The sequence below is a fragment of the Trachurus trachurus genome, assembly GCF_905171665.1.
Source record: "Trachurus trachurus genome assembly, chromosome: 18".
Taxonomy (NCBI): Eukaryota; Metazoa; Chordata; class Actinopteri; order Carangiformes; family Carangidae; genus Trachurus; species Trachurus trachurus.
In genome coordinates this window covers 16,286,139-16,300,117 of record NC_139909.1, presented here as the reverse complement: position 1 = coordinate 16,300,117, position 13,979 = coordinate 16,286,139, and the positions used below count along the sequence as shown (strand labels likewise).

Sequence of the window (13,979 nt, the reverse complement as noted above, 5' to 3'; positions counted from 1 at the left end):
TAAAACAAGAACCAAATGCTCAGCATGAACCTGACAATGGCCCAGAAGGTTAGTGAGCTATATATAAAAAAAAGACAGAGAATAAAAATATGTCTCTAGCCTAAGATTTAAAAATGGAGATGGAGGATGCACATCTGATGCATTGGTTTGGAGCAGCAGAAATGAGATCTGAGATCTAGGAGCTGAGTGCCAGTGGATGAGATCTGTAATGAGAAGCGACGCCTGGCCTCTGAGGGCGTTAAAGGTATAATCACACACTCTTAAATTGAACAGGAAGCCAGTGACACGGAGGCTGAGGCTTTTTAACACCAGTTGACATCGTTGCAGCTGCGATCTGGACTAACTACGCAGGATATGGCTTGATCAACAGTTCAACAATTAATTGGCGAATCAAGAAATTAATGAGCAGATTAATCGTTGATGAAAACAAAAGTGTGTGTTGAGAGCTCTGAGTTTTCTTTTACAAATGTGTTGCTCACAAACAGCAGCTCCTCACCTCCACGTGCCGCTCTAAGGCCCCTGCAGCCACCGCAGTAAATGAATTAATGGATGTGTCCGTGTTAATGCCAGCAACGAGCCCACACAGTGCCTCTTTATCAGCCCACACTGGGGATGTGTGAGAACAGACAAAACAGTACAGATCCAAGTCAAGATCATTCATTGTTTTTTATTGAGGTACAACATTTAAGACAGTAAATGTGTCTTCCTGTGACACGACGTCAACAAAGGACAATGCTCATGAACGGTCAACAATAACACAATTACTTCTTTTTTCTATCCGAGTCCATTCACCTTTGTCAGAGAGAGAAGACACACAAGTCTGTTGACACCTCTGTTACACATGTACCCATGTACATACATAATCTATACATACAGTCTATATCGACAGTAGGTTAACAAAAAGTGCTGTAAAGTCATGCTACAGTGCTGTGCTAAATCAAGACCTACAAGAACGCTTTTTGTTGTCAAAAAACATAACAAAGTCTGAAAATATTTTTGCAAAATGTTAAGTTTTCTTCCTTCCTGCTAAACATTTCTCTCCAAAAAAATTTAATAATAAAAATAACTTTTTAATAAGTTACCCAACCTTTTTTTGTAAAAGCTTCCAGCCTGCAAATCAATTCAGTTTAATAACTTAAATTAAAGTGATTCGAAAATTTCATCAACTAAAGCAATTATCGAAATTATTTTTGAGCAGTTAAATAAATTCCACGTGATGCTACAGTTTGATGTGTATAAACGTCGTAAACATTAATCCCATGAACAACACATTCAACAAGTATAATTTACCAATGCATTCTACTGTATGTGTGTTATACAGTCAAATACTAAAAAGTACAAAAAATAGTTTGTTTCATAGGAGACAGATGAGAGCCGACCAAAGTCCCTACGACAGTGACTACAAACTACCTCAACAGGCATGTTTCACTATGTAAAACATCAGTGGTGTTAACCTCATCCTGAACAAGGCCAAAAAAATAAAATAAAACAATAACGTGCCTAATGATGGCATGATCAAAGCTTCACTCAACGGTTGAAAGAAAATAATAAAGTGCCTATTGTGTGAAGGAATTCAAGATGAGAGTCGCTGTACATGAGGAGAGCGGCACAGGGTTGTTCTCAGTGTGACGGCAGGGGGAGCGAGCGAGCTCAGCGCAGTGAGTTGGTGGGCATACAGTCGCACAGGGCCCGCCGCTCCGCCCTCAGCACCAGCGTCTCCGTCTGCAACGGTCCAAAAAAAACAAATGTTACTGAGCCGAGAAAGGGCACGAGAGGTGAATGTGTCAGCAGAGAGTTGGTTTATATCCTGCAGATAATAAAATTACACCCAACAGAGATGCAATTAAAAAACAAAACAAAAGGAAAGCCAGTAATGAAGATGAAGCTCCTCATAAATAGGGGGAGGCTTGTTTGGAAAAGGATTGTTGTTTTCCAAATTATAACAAATGATGTGAAGAAAAATCTTGATGCAAACACAAATAAACTGTACAGCAGAATATGCATTAGCATAACAAAAATTATTTTGTATTAATGAAATGTTAAATAAGTCAAGTAAATTTTATCTGTATCATGTTTTACAGGCTTTAGAATCTATACTGTAATCAGAGCTGCAACAATTAATCGATTAATCGCACAATAACCAATTATTAAATTAATAGACAACTATTTTGATAGTCGAATAATCTGTTTGGGTAGTTTTTTAAAGAAAAAAAGTCCAAATTCTCTGATTTCAGCATCTTAAATGTGAATATTTCTGGTTTCTTTGTTCCTTTATGACAATAAACTGAGTATCTCTTTGGTTTGTGGACAAAATAAGACATTTGAGGACATCATCTTGTGGTTTGGGAAACACTGATGGACATTTTTCAACATTTTATTGACCAACAACTAATCGATTAATCATTTACATAATCGACAGATTAATCGATAATGAAAATAATCGTTAGTTGCAGCCCTAACTGTAATGTGCTAATTTATAGTCTTATGTAAATATATGATCAATGATATTTCAGGAACACTTATGCTACAGTGTGATATATAAACCACATGACCACCATCATCCAACTGAAACTCATCCACAGGAGGAGGAGCACTATGAGCATGTGTCACTTTGGAGATGAATCATATGTGGAACTAAATAATGGAATATGAAATAATAACAACTTCACTTACCCTGGCATCAAGGTTGAAAGCCGTCTTCTTTAGATCTTGCAGTGCCCTCTGCATGAACTCAAACGCATGACAGTCCACACATGGGCGGCCTGGAGACAAGAACAAACACATCAGCAATAAATTAATAAATCAAGACTCATAGTCCTGGGTGTTATTGTAGTAGAATGAAAATATCTATGAAATGTTGTTGTGCAATCAGGCTTCATTTTAAAAGCAGATTGTCATCCAGTAAACTGATATTCAAAATAATCATTAGGCCTATGTTATTCATTTGGCCTTTGCATCTTGGTGTAAATATTAGTTCTGAAGCTTTTCTCGCTCAAGCTGTGGAGGAGGTTAAAAAAAGCTTCAATTCCTGGGTAAAATAAATACAGGTTTATTCCCCACTGCTTCATCCTGTTGGATGAGATACATAGAGTCTAAGCAGAGCAGAGTAGGCCCCAGTGTCATGTTGAGTTCATGATTTATACACCAATTATGATGACCTACAATCCCCACTAAGACAGCCCGGTGGGACCTGCTATAATTAGACTGGATCAACATGAGAGCTGCGCACCGACTTACACCTGACAGCCGCGTGGAGACAGACAGGAATTAGGAAAACCTAAATCTCTCCCTCTCTTTCTTTTTTTATTTATTTTTTTTATTTTAATCCACCTACTTTCTGCAGGGATGACAGTCCCGGGCTCCTGATCCGCAGCAGCTGCACCGACACAGAGCAGCTGCACCGCCACAACGAGCACCGCTGCCTGCAGATAACCGCTGGATGCCATGCTGATGCTCCGACCGATGACCTTTAACGTAAAGGAGAAAACCAGCCAGTGTATTAATAAAATATACTGAGGGGAAAAAAAGAAGCATAAAATATCGTTCACGACCGTCATCCAGTCAGTGAAGCCACCGAACCTCTCAGTCTTTGTTTGGACACTGGTCCCGTTTACATCGGTGCACAATTTGTCCGTTTTTTCATTAACACGTCCTACACGGAAGAAACGATGTTTATTTAACGAGCTGTACGTGAACCTACCGTCAATTACTCGATGATGTTCTTCACAATCGGCTCAAGATGCCCACCTAGGATTGTTTTATGAGGGTTTGGAGAGCGCGCATGCGCGTGGGTCACCCAAAATCTATGCTTTAGGGACCAGATTCAACACTTCCGGTGACAGCATTCAAAATAAAAGCCTAAGTGCTACACACTAGGTATTTAAGTGTGATTTTTAAGTACTTTGATATTTCTATTTTCTGCGACTTCACTAATCAACAGGTTTGGTTTATTTTTTAGATTATAATTTCACTTTACCTGTAAAACGTGGGATTATCTTACTAAATGAAAACAGTGAAGTCCAAAAGTTAGATTTCTTATTAGGCCTATAATGCTGCCTATATGCTAATAGTTTTGTCTTTTTCACCCTCTTTGTTGGAACATTTTCTAAAAAAAAAAAAAAAAAATGTATACTGAACCATTTCTGAGCCACCTTTCATTTCTCATCATATGGGGCAGTTTATGAAATACCATTAAGCACTGATAAGTTCGTCAGTTAATAATTGGCTTTAGTGGTGCACATTCCTGAATGAAAATGAGCTTTTTCTTTGTACCTCTGAATGAATGAATGAATGAATGAATGAATGAATGAAGGCTTTATTTCAAACATGTGAGAATATAAAACACATGTAAAGAACTTTAGTCAATACAACTTTGCATGTTTGAAAAGGAGTAGGAAGAAGCATTATCTTATTTAATCTGACCCTTTCTCCACTTAGTACCTGTTTAGCCTACTTCCTGTTTCTTTTTTTTTAATTACCTACTCTCAACACAAACAACATAGATGCTTGTGTCGACAATCCAAAATAAATAGAATAAATAACAAGTATATAAACAAAATGTAATAACCATATAGTGTTTATTTATTAACAATCAATAAACAACATATGGATTAATCAAGGAGCAGAGGAGATTCAAAGTCTGATTTATACAACATTTTATTCCTAAAAACATGGCGAAATTGGATTTTATTTTATTTTTTAGGGCTGGTGACAGTATTTTCTCATTTACAGAGTGGTAAAAAGAGATATCCAAAATCCCCTCTGTAAAAACTCCTGACTCTAATATGTCAACAAAGTAAAACAAGAATTTCGAAAGGGGATTTATTTGTTCAGATTTCGGTTATGGAAATGTATGCAAATGAACACATTTCATTAGATATTGCCTCATTTACATATTTAAACAGAATTTGACAAAACTTGTAATACAAAAAAAATATTTGTCTTATTATGTAGGCTAAGTGATCAACTTGATAAGTTTCATGGTGATATCTGTTGTGTCTGTAGTGTCCCCCCTTAATTAAACTTGACTTTTATTTCAATCAGAGCTGTTTTATTTATGTATTTATCCTTCCAGATGTCTCCCGCTTCAGCTGCACATGTATGACCCCCCCTCCTCCTCCCTGTGGGCGGGGTCCTGATGCTGTTTTCTTAGGTAGCCCGTTAAAATGCCCGAACTCAAAACACTTCTTTTTCCAAGATGGCGTCGATGAAGGACAGCGACACCGGCCTGTGGCTTCACAACAAGCTGGGCTCCACGGACGAGCTCTGGACGCCGCCCAGCATCGCTTCCCTCCTCACGGTGTCCGTCATCGACAACATACGGCTGTGTTTCTCCAGCCTGTCGCCGCCGGTGAAGCTGAAGCTGCTGCTGGGGATGCTGCACCTCCCGAGGCGGACGGTGGACGAGGTGGGTGAACAGTCGGTTGGTTAGCTCCGCGCTGCTAGCCTGACAGGTGTTGGTTTAAAATGAAAATAAAATGAAATAAAAATAGCTGTAAAGTGAGGCACACAGGCAAAAACAAAAAAAGTCGGGTCTTGGTTGTCTTCCCTTGCTCTTTCTATGGTTTTATAATACGCTCGTTAAGCACGTTTTTAACATCCATTCACTTAGCATTAGCTCCCTCTCTCTTTCACTGGTAATGTCGGCAAACTCTTCTTTATCCCCCTAAGTTTGTTTTTGTTTTTTGTCTTTAAATCGTAAGCTTTAAGGCGATAACAAAACATTTTTACTTAAAATTCACGGTATTAAACGTCAAGCAGGTTTAACCAGTTAAAGTCTACGCGAGTGTTTTTTGTTTTTATTTTACCGCAGTGGGGTATAATCGCAGCGACGGCGGCGGGGAAACATTAGCCTGCTGGCGGGTCTGGTCCAGACATGATGGTGGTGGAGGAGGAGGAGGAGGTGGTGGTGGTGGGATGGGCTCAGCAGCAGAGAGAGGGGGGTGGGGTGGGGGGGCAACTGGGCTGGAGGAGGGCGGTACCTACCAGCTCCACACCGACATATCACCTGTCAGGCTGTCTCTCTGTCACGGTAGATAGACACTCGTCATCACTGTGTCCTCCTGTATGTATGATCAGGACACTTTAGGACAAGAAGCTGAACTGAGGTCTGTTTAGGGTTGGAAAGAACAGGAAAAAAACCTGCAGCTCTGTGTGAATATGATCAATAATAAACACTTTATTGAGAAAACTAATCACATCTGGGAGGAAGCAAATGTCTACATGACAATTTAGTTTATTAACATGACGATAGCTGCAAATATGAAAGTAATATTTTATGTGATTACGGTATTTCATATTTACCATAACTAAATGTGTTTTCCCTGCTGCTCCTGTGATGTCTCATACAACCTGTTGCATAATGTAGAGCAGTGGTTACCAAAGTGGGGTCTGTTGAGAGGGTTCAGGGGTCCCCAACTTTTTCTAAAAATTTTCCCCAAAATTCATGCCATTGGCAGTAATTTGAACATACATTGACTAAAACAAGTAACCTTATTCATTCTGGTGTTTGTTTCAACATTTTGTCCAATGAGGGGTCCGTGGTCTAATTTGTGTCCCTGATGTAAAACAAACAAACACTTTACTGACAAAACTAATCACAGCTGGGAAAAAGCAAATGTCTACCTGACTATTTAGTTTATTAAAACGAGGATAGGTGCAAATATTAAAGTAGTATTTGATGTGATTATTTCATATTTAATTTAATGTTGTCTCTGCAGCTACGCTGTGTTTACAGATAACTGATCTCTTGTACAACCTGTTGCATAATCTAGAGTTCTTACAAGTAGATTATTATCAATCAATACGTTCTAGAAAGGGCAGGGCTCCTCCAGACTAACTTTTTTTTTTACTATCAGCATAGTGGCCCCTGACCCCCCTAACTTGAAATTTTAGGAGTGCAAGCAAAGAAAATTAGGGGTGCACATTGTAAAGTGACTTTCAAAGCAAATATTCACATTTCCTGACACCTGTAATGACAGATTAAAGATTCTTCGAGTCGTTCCGTCCACATTTCACCCCCCAAAAAATAGCATAGTTGAATAAATATCCAAGGCACTCTCTGTCACTAGTTAAAAAGCCTTTATTGCTGTGGCTTGGTCATGTTTTAACCTTTAAAAAACTCCTACGCACACCTTCGTCAGGGAGTCAAACAGTTTTCAAAATGGAAGAGAAGAGACCTCCTTATAAGTTTTCAAAACACCAAAAAGTAATATTTGATGTGATTATTTTTTATTTTACTGAATGTTTTACCCGCATCTCTTGTGTTTACAGACAACTGATGCCTCATACAACATGTTGCATAATCTAGAGTGTGTTTACAAATAGATTATTATCAAAAAGGGTGTGATAAAATGTTTTTCCTCATTCCACTCCTTTTTCAAATTTGATGAAACAAGTTATGAAGTGTTTGATTTGCTTTGTGCTTTTTGTCGTCTGTATTTTGTTTCCCTGCTTTTCTGTTTAACGGCTATGCGTTTCATTTTATTTTACTTAGTAAATATTTTTGTCTATCACATTTTGTTCATACAAATTATAAATTCAAAACATGAATATAATCTCACTTTTAAAAGATTTCAGTCTGGGTCTCTGCTGACACTTATTTATTGCCACTGAGGCAATAAATAAATGATCCCTGAACAAAAGAAATCACTGTACAAAGTTGGTTTTTAATTTTCCTTTTTACATAATAAGTAATAAGTTATGCAGCTGTAACAATAGGTCTTGTGCTCTATTCTCTGTCAGATGAAGGAGGCGCTGTCAGAGATCATCCAGCTGGCCACGGTGGACTCGGAGCCCTGGGTGCTCATGGTCGCTGACATCCTCAAGTCCTTCCCAGAGACGGGCTCTCTCAATCTGGACCTGGAGGAGCAGAATCCAAACGTGCAGGATATTCTTGGAGAGCTCAGGGAGAAAGGTACGGACTGTGTCACCTTCTCCATTTTTTATATAGATTTAGCTGTGGTGGCCTCAACCTGGATATGTTACTGAGGCAATAAGATGCATTTAAATGATCAGATTAGTTCTGTTCCTTTATTGCATTTTAGGCTCATGAATGGAAATCTCTGCATAATGTGTTCAGTTTAAAGATGAAGATTGTGACCGTTGGACAACGCTGTAATATGTGGAACAAATATATATACGTATTGATCCATGAGAGAATAACAGAACGTTACGAGATCGAGTTGTTTTTGAGGTAAATGCAGAGACTGCTCGCCGAAAAACTGCCTACAACGGGAACACGCATCAGCGGTTTTGCATGTATTTGCCTCTAAAACAACTCTGTCTCGTAACGTTCTGTTATTATCTCATAGTGTGGTGAATGTGCAGGTCACAACTTGTCCACCAGAGCGTTTTGGAGTTGTTGGATTGTGTATTTGATGAGTTTGATGAGGGAAACCAAGAAATCCCATTAGCTTCCGTAGCGTAGCTCTGAGCAGCTCACGGCTCTGCTCCGCCGTTCTAAAAATATCTTGCACCGACAATTAAAGGTAACAAACCTACTGCTATGACTGTAGGGATTATGGCAATGGGCCAATTTTGCCAAAATGTTGAACTATCCCTTTAAGAAGTAAAGTCTCGGCTGAGCTAAACTTCTTTTTTTTCTTTCTTTCTGCCTCCTCTTCCACAGTGAGCGAGTGCGAGGCGTCGGCCATGCTTCCTCTGGAGTGCCAGTACCTGAACAAGAGTGCATTGACCACCCTGGTCGGACCCCTCACGCCCCCCGTCAAACATTTCCAGCTGAAAAGGAAACCGAAGAGTGCGACGCTCAGAGCAGAGCTGCTACAGAAATGTAACTTCAACTGTGTATTCTGTTTTAAAGCTGCTTTCTCCTATAGACAAGTTTTAAAAACAGTATTGGAGCGGTGTCTTGTCTTCTCATGTCTTGTTGATGTTGTGTTTGTGTGTCCGTCCCTCCTGCAGCCACAGAAACAGCCCAACAGCTGAAAAAGACCGCCGGAGTGCCTTTTCACGCCAAAGGGAGAGGACTGGTCAAAAAGATTGACACTACTAGTGAGTTAAAGATTCATAAACACGTCATATGTCTGTTCTGGTTTCTGTCCCCGTTACTGATCCACGTACCGATGTTTCCCTCCGCCACAGCTCCTCTCAAGGGGATCCCCAAAGCCCCGTTCCGCAACCCCACTGCCCCCAGTATGTTCAGCCCCCCCAGCAACCGCACACCTATCGCCCCTGCACGGACGCCCCTTCGCAAGGAGAGGGGGGTGAAGGTAACTGATCAAAATCACTGTTTTATTAATCTTATTTTGTTTTTGTTTTTGAGGTGAAAATGTTTTCTCACTGTTTCCCTTTTTTTTGTGCTTCAGCTGTTAGATATCTCGGAACTGGACACGGTCGGAGCTGGAAGAGAAGCAAAGAGGAGAAGAAAGACTCTGGGTAAAGATATTGAGATACTGAGCAGGCAACTTTTAAACGTTTTGATCCGAAGATCTGGTGGCAATTGAACGTGCAGGCAGAACAACAGAACAAGAGGGTGTTCACAAAAACATTTTTGGTAACACTTTATAATAAGTAAACACTATTAAGCATTAGTTAAGCATTGATAAATACTGAATTCTACATTTATAACGCATGAATACTCATTAGTATGTAGTTTATAAATACAGTTAGTCCTTATCAATGATGAGTAAAACATTTTCAACTGTGTTTATAAACTACATACTAATGAGTATTCATGTGATAGAAATAATGAATTCAGTATTTAATGCTTAATAAAGTGTTACCCATGTTTCTAACAATTCATCACATTATCAAAAGCAACATTAAGATATTACAACAACTACTTTTAATTTTAATAAAGGGTTGTAAAGTATACAATATTATTAAAAAGGTCATAATCAGGCAGATTTATTTTCCTTTTGTAAGTTTGCACTTTTTAATCCTGCACCTGCACAGCCTTCTTCGGCTGTGCTCACTTGTTGCCCTCTTTTTGTCTCCAGATATCTCCAGCCCGTTCATCAGTGCAGGTTTTACAGTAACGATGTTGTTGTTGTTTACTTGATGTTTTCTCTTCTTCCCACAGAAACGGAGACCGGAGAGAAAGCAGCCAAAGAAGAAGCCGTGGTGGAAAACACCACACCAGACTACGCCGCCGGCCTCGTCTCTGCACAGGTACCTCACACCTCTGCATCTTTTACCATCTCTCTCTCTCTCTCTGTCTCGTTCTCTATCATAACAGATTTTTTAAAACATACTGTTTTGTTTATTTTTTTCAGAAACTGGGGGCGTTGAACGAGAATCCTCTGCCATCAACCAGCTACCTACCGGCCACACCCAGCATGGTCCCCTCTTCATCTTACATTCCCAGCTCCGAGGCGCAGCCAGGTCAGAAAACACCTCACAGCGTTTTATTGTTTTATCAGGGTTCCCACGCGTCCTGGAAAACCTGGAAAATGGTTGAGGGAATTGAGGGGGAAAAGGTCAAATGTCCTGGAAAAGCTTGAGTTGCCCTGGAAGATTATTTTTCACATTGTGACATCAGCTACCAGAGCTCGATTTGACTTTTTCAGACCTCGCTAAGGATTTCTTTTCCAAAAGAAGTGCCTAGCGAGAAAATAAGAGCCTTTGAGTTGATGAGTGTTTCCAGTATTGGACCGAGACCACAAGGGTTTTCAGATTGAGGAGCAGCAGAGAGCTGAAGTGGGCGTGGTTTAAAAACAAAAACATGTGTTGCATTGTTCTATGATAGAGTGAGTTGTCATGATTTCTAAGCATCTAAGAGATTATTTGGTAACCCTTTAATTTACAGGCCGTTAATTATGCGATAATGTCAAGAAATAACCAAGAAATAACGGTCAATTTCATAGTAATGTCATGTTTTTCATAAAAGCAAAAGATTACACATGCTTTTCATGATAATTTTTTGGGAAAGTATTTTTCTCCGCCAAGTCTTCTTGCAATTGACTGTTATTTCAAGACTATTTTTACACAATCTATCTTTATTTCTCCACATTACTATTCAATTAGCCGTTGTTTCTAGGCTATTTCTTATTACTACACAATTAATTGTTACTTCCTGATATTATCACGTAATTAACGGCCTGTGAATTAAAGGGTTACTGGTTATTTCATAGATAAGTCAGCGCCATAGACGGCACATCTGGGAGTGAGAAAGGAATAGACATAGAAACAAACATGTTCAAAATAAGGTACAACTGTGGAAAAGAACAGTTCTCCAAAGCATGAATGGGACGTGGGATGTATTAGTGTATGGTGTGATAATAACGTGTCTGTAGCAGCTCAAAATGTCCTGGAAAATGATTTCAAGAAAAGAAAAGAGTGGGAACGCCGTTTATTTTCATTTAACCATGAGTATAAGCGAGAAGAGAAGTAAATCACACCTGTGTGTCTCTCTCTCTCTCCTCCTCTAAAGCGAACGCCGGTGGTTCGGGTCGGGACACGCTGCAGTCGGCCCGGCAACCGGAGGAGTCGGCGACGGCGGGCGCGGGCACCACCCCGACCTTACCGGGCCAGTACAAACAGAGGACGCCCATGTACAACGCCAGCACCACGGCCAACCCCGCCACCCCCACGTCCCCCAGCACGCCGGCCTCCACCCCCGCCAGCAACGGACCCCCGGCCGCCGCCACCGCCAGCCAGCCGGAGACCCCCACCCAGCCCCCCACCACGCCCCAGACCCCCACCCCCACACCGACCCCGACGCCACCACAGCCTCAGCCCAAAAAGAATCTCTCACTTACGGTAAGACGACCTTTTATATTTGTCTTCTAGTTTCTTTATTACACAGTTTTTATTTTTTATCGAATGGTCTTTTATGATACATGATCATTTTATCCTCTATTTTCTTTTCCTCTTTGGGTTTTGCCATCTTTACGTTGTACTTGGGCTGTTTTTTGTTTTTACCTGGTTGTTGCGATCTTTGTTGTTTTTATCTTACCTCGTTATCTATTTTATTGTCTTGTAAAGCACTTTGTAACATTGTTTATAAATAAAATGATTATTATTATTATTATTATTATTATTATTATTATTATTATTATTATTATTATTATTATTATTATTATTATTATGATGATCGGTGCTGTTTCTGTTGCTCAGAGGGACCAGATGTACGCCGCCCAGGAGATGTTCAAGACGGCCAACAAAGTCACCAGACCAGAGAAGGCCCTCATCCTGGGCTTCATGGCCGGATCCAGAGGTACAGGACAAGTCGCACTAGTTGTCTCATCACAGACACACACACACACACATACACACACACACACACTCACACACACTCAGTCCTAATTAGTGTCAATTTTCTGCCTTACTGAGCTCAATTTCCGGGTTCACACGTTGCTAGTCCCCCACTGAGACACTGACACACACTGTCAAACATGTTTATCTCTTCACTGTGGGAGATTTCTTCCCCAAACCACAGACAATATTCTTAAATGATGGACAGAAGTGTTGTCACAGTGTGTCCCATTTGTTTTTAAGGTTAAAAATCTACAGTAAAAGTAAAGTTAAAGAGGAACTATGTTGGATTTTGCCCCTTAAAAGGGAACTATACAAGTCCTGTCACTTCTCCTCTGTGTTGCTAACCCTCCTCTCGGCCATGTGCATTTGTTTTCAACGAAGCCATCCATGGAGTGGTGGATAACATTATGTACAATATTACCATGTGTATATTTGTGTAGTTTAATCTGTCATAAACTAGAGCCTCAGTTTTCCCTGTAACAAGTTACAAGTCATTTATTTGACCATCACACAATGACTCCTAAGCTGTTTAATTAAGGTAAAAATGTAGCATAGTTCCTCTTTTAATTAAACAGCTTCAGAGAAATTGTGATGATTAAATGACTTGTTATGGGGAGAAAGGAGCTGTGAGGTTTTACAACAGTAAAAAATATACACTCCGAAACTGTAGGGGGAGCTATGTAGAGAGAAAAAAGGGGCCATAACAGTGAACAAGCAGCCAGACTTGCAGCGTTCCTCTTTCATTCGCTTTGGTCTCAGTGACACACAGTCATAATTACAGTGAATGTACCTGATGATTTCTAAACAGCTGGTCAAGCCGATAATAATAATAATAATAATAGTATTAATAACAACAACCTTTTGTGCTGCTGCTGCTCTTCGTCCTGCAGAGAACCCGTGCCCGGAGCAGGGGGACATCATCCAGATCAAGCTGAGCGAACACACAGAGGTTCTGCCCAAGGCCGACGGCACCGGCAGCACCACCATGCTGGTGGACACAGTCTTCGAAATGAACTACTCCACAGGGCAGTGGACCCGCCTCAAGAAATACAAACCCATCACCAACACCTCCTGAGGCGCTTCACTCTTCTACCTCAGAAGAGTCACACACACCCAGAATTTCTTACCCAACTTAAAAAGAAAACCATGTTTACACACACATTCAAGTATTTGCAAACACATTTGGGCCAAATGAAGCACTGTGGGAGGGTGAGAGATCGTCAAGGAGAGAACAGCTCCTCCCTTTTCCTGCACTGCCAAACTGCAGGACTCTGAAGAATATTTCTGTATTTTTTTTCTTTTCTTTTTTTGTTCGGTTGTTCCCTTACCCTTTTTATTGTTTCTGTTTTTAAGTCGCCTCCGATTCCTGAACGACGCTGCGGTCGGGAGGGCTGAGAGTGTTAAAACGAGTCTGAGCAAGAGGAGCGGGCACCTTTCAAACATTTTGTACTCGGAGGTACAAAGAGCATGTCGCGTGTCTAAGACAGAGGCGAAAGACAAAACCGTCTGTATTTTTCTGTATGAATGTGACGTTTGCAGCTTATTCTTCTACCTTTCAGAGCAGAATCATGGTTTGTGAAAGAAAACGAAAAAAACAGAACAGTAACGACAGTCGACGTAGAGATGACTTAAAAAAAAAAAGGAAAAGAAAAGGTGAGCGTTGAATAGTTCAGTGCTGTCAAGTTCTGTTTGGAGCCTTCTGATAGATGTTTAATAATTTTTCATCCTTTTTTCAAAAGAAGGGAAGAAAATAAAAAATA

The 13,979-nt window shown here is 40.3% G+C and overlaps 2 protein-coding genes across 2 annotated transcripts; one reads left to right on the top strand and one right to left on the bottom strand.

Annotated features, from left to right (window-relative positions):
• Positions 1–710: 710 nt before the first annotated feature.
• Positions 711–3,788, bottom strand: nicol1 (NELL2 interacting cell ontogeny regulator 1). The gene is made up of 4 exons (XM_083993536.1): positions 3,701–3,788; positions 3,335–3,467; positions 2,674–2,762; positions 711–1,722 (listed from the first exon to the last, which is right to left on the bottom strand). Exons 2-4 carry the CDS (start codon positions 3,444–3,446, stop codon positions 1,651–1,653), a joined length of 273 nt encoding a protein of 90 aa, XP_083849662.1. The 5' UTR covers positions 3,447–3,467; positions 3,701–3,788; the 3' UTR covers positions 711–1,650.
• Positions 3,789–5,146: 1,358 nt separating this feature from the next.
• nelfa (negative elongation factor complex member A) lies at positions 5,147–13,448 on the top strand. The gene is made up of 11 exons (XM_083992725.1): positions 5,147–5,407; positions 7,744–7,915; positions 8,630–8,791; positions 8,923–9,012; positions 9,103–9,230; positions 9,327–9,396; positions 10,043–10,131; positions 10,236–10,344; positions 11,393–11,721; positions 12,079–12,178; positions 13,110–13,448. The coding sequence occupies exons 1-11, from the start codon at positions 5,198–5,200 to the stop codon at positions 13,292–13,294; spliced, it is 1,644 nt and encodes a 547-aa protein (XP_083848851.1). The 5' UTR covers positions 5,147–5,197; the 3' UTR covers positions 13,295–13,448.
• Positions 13,449–13,979: the final 531 nt, after the last annotated feature.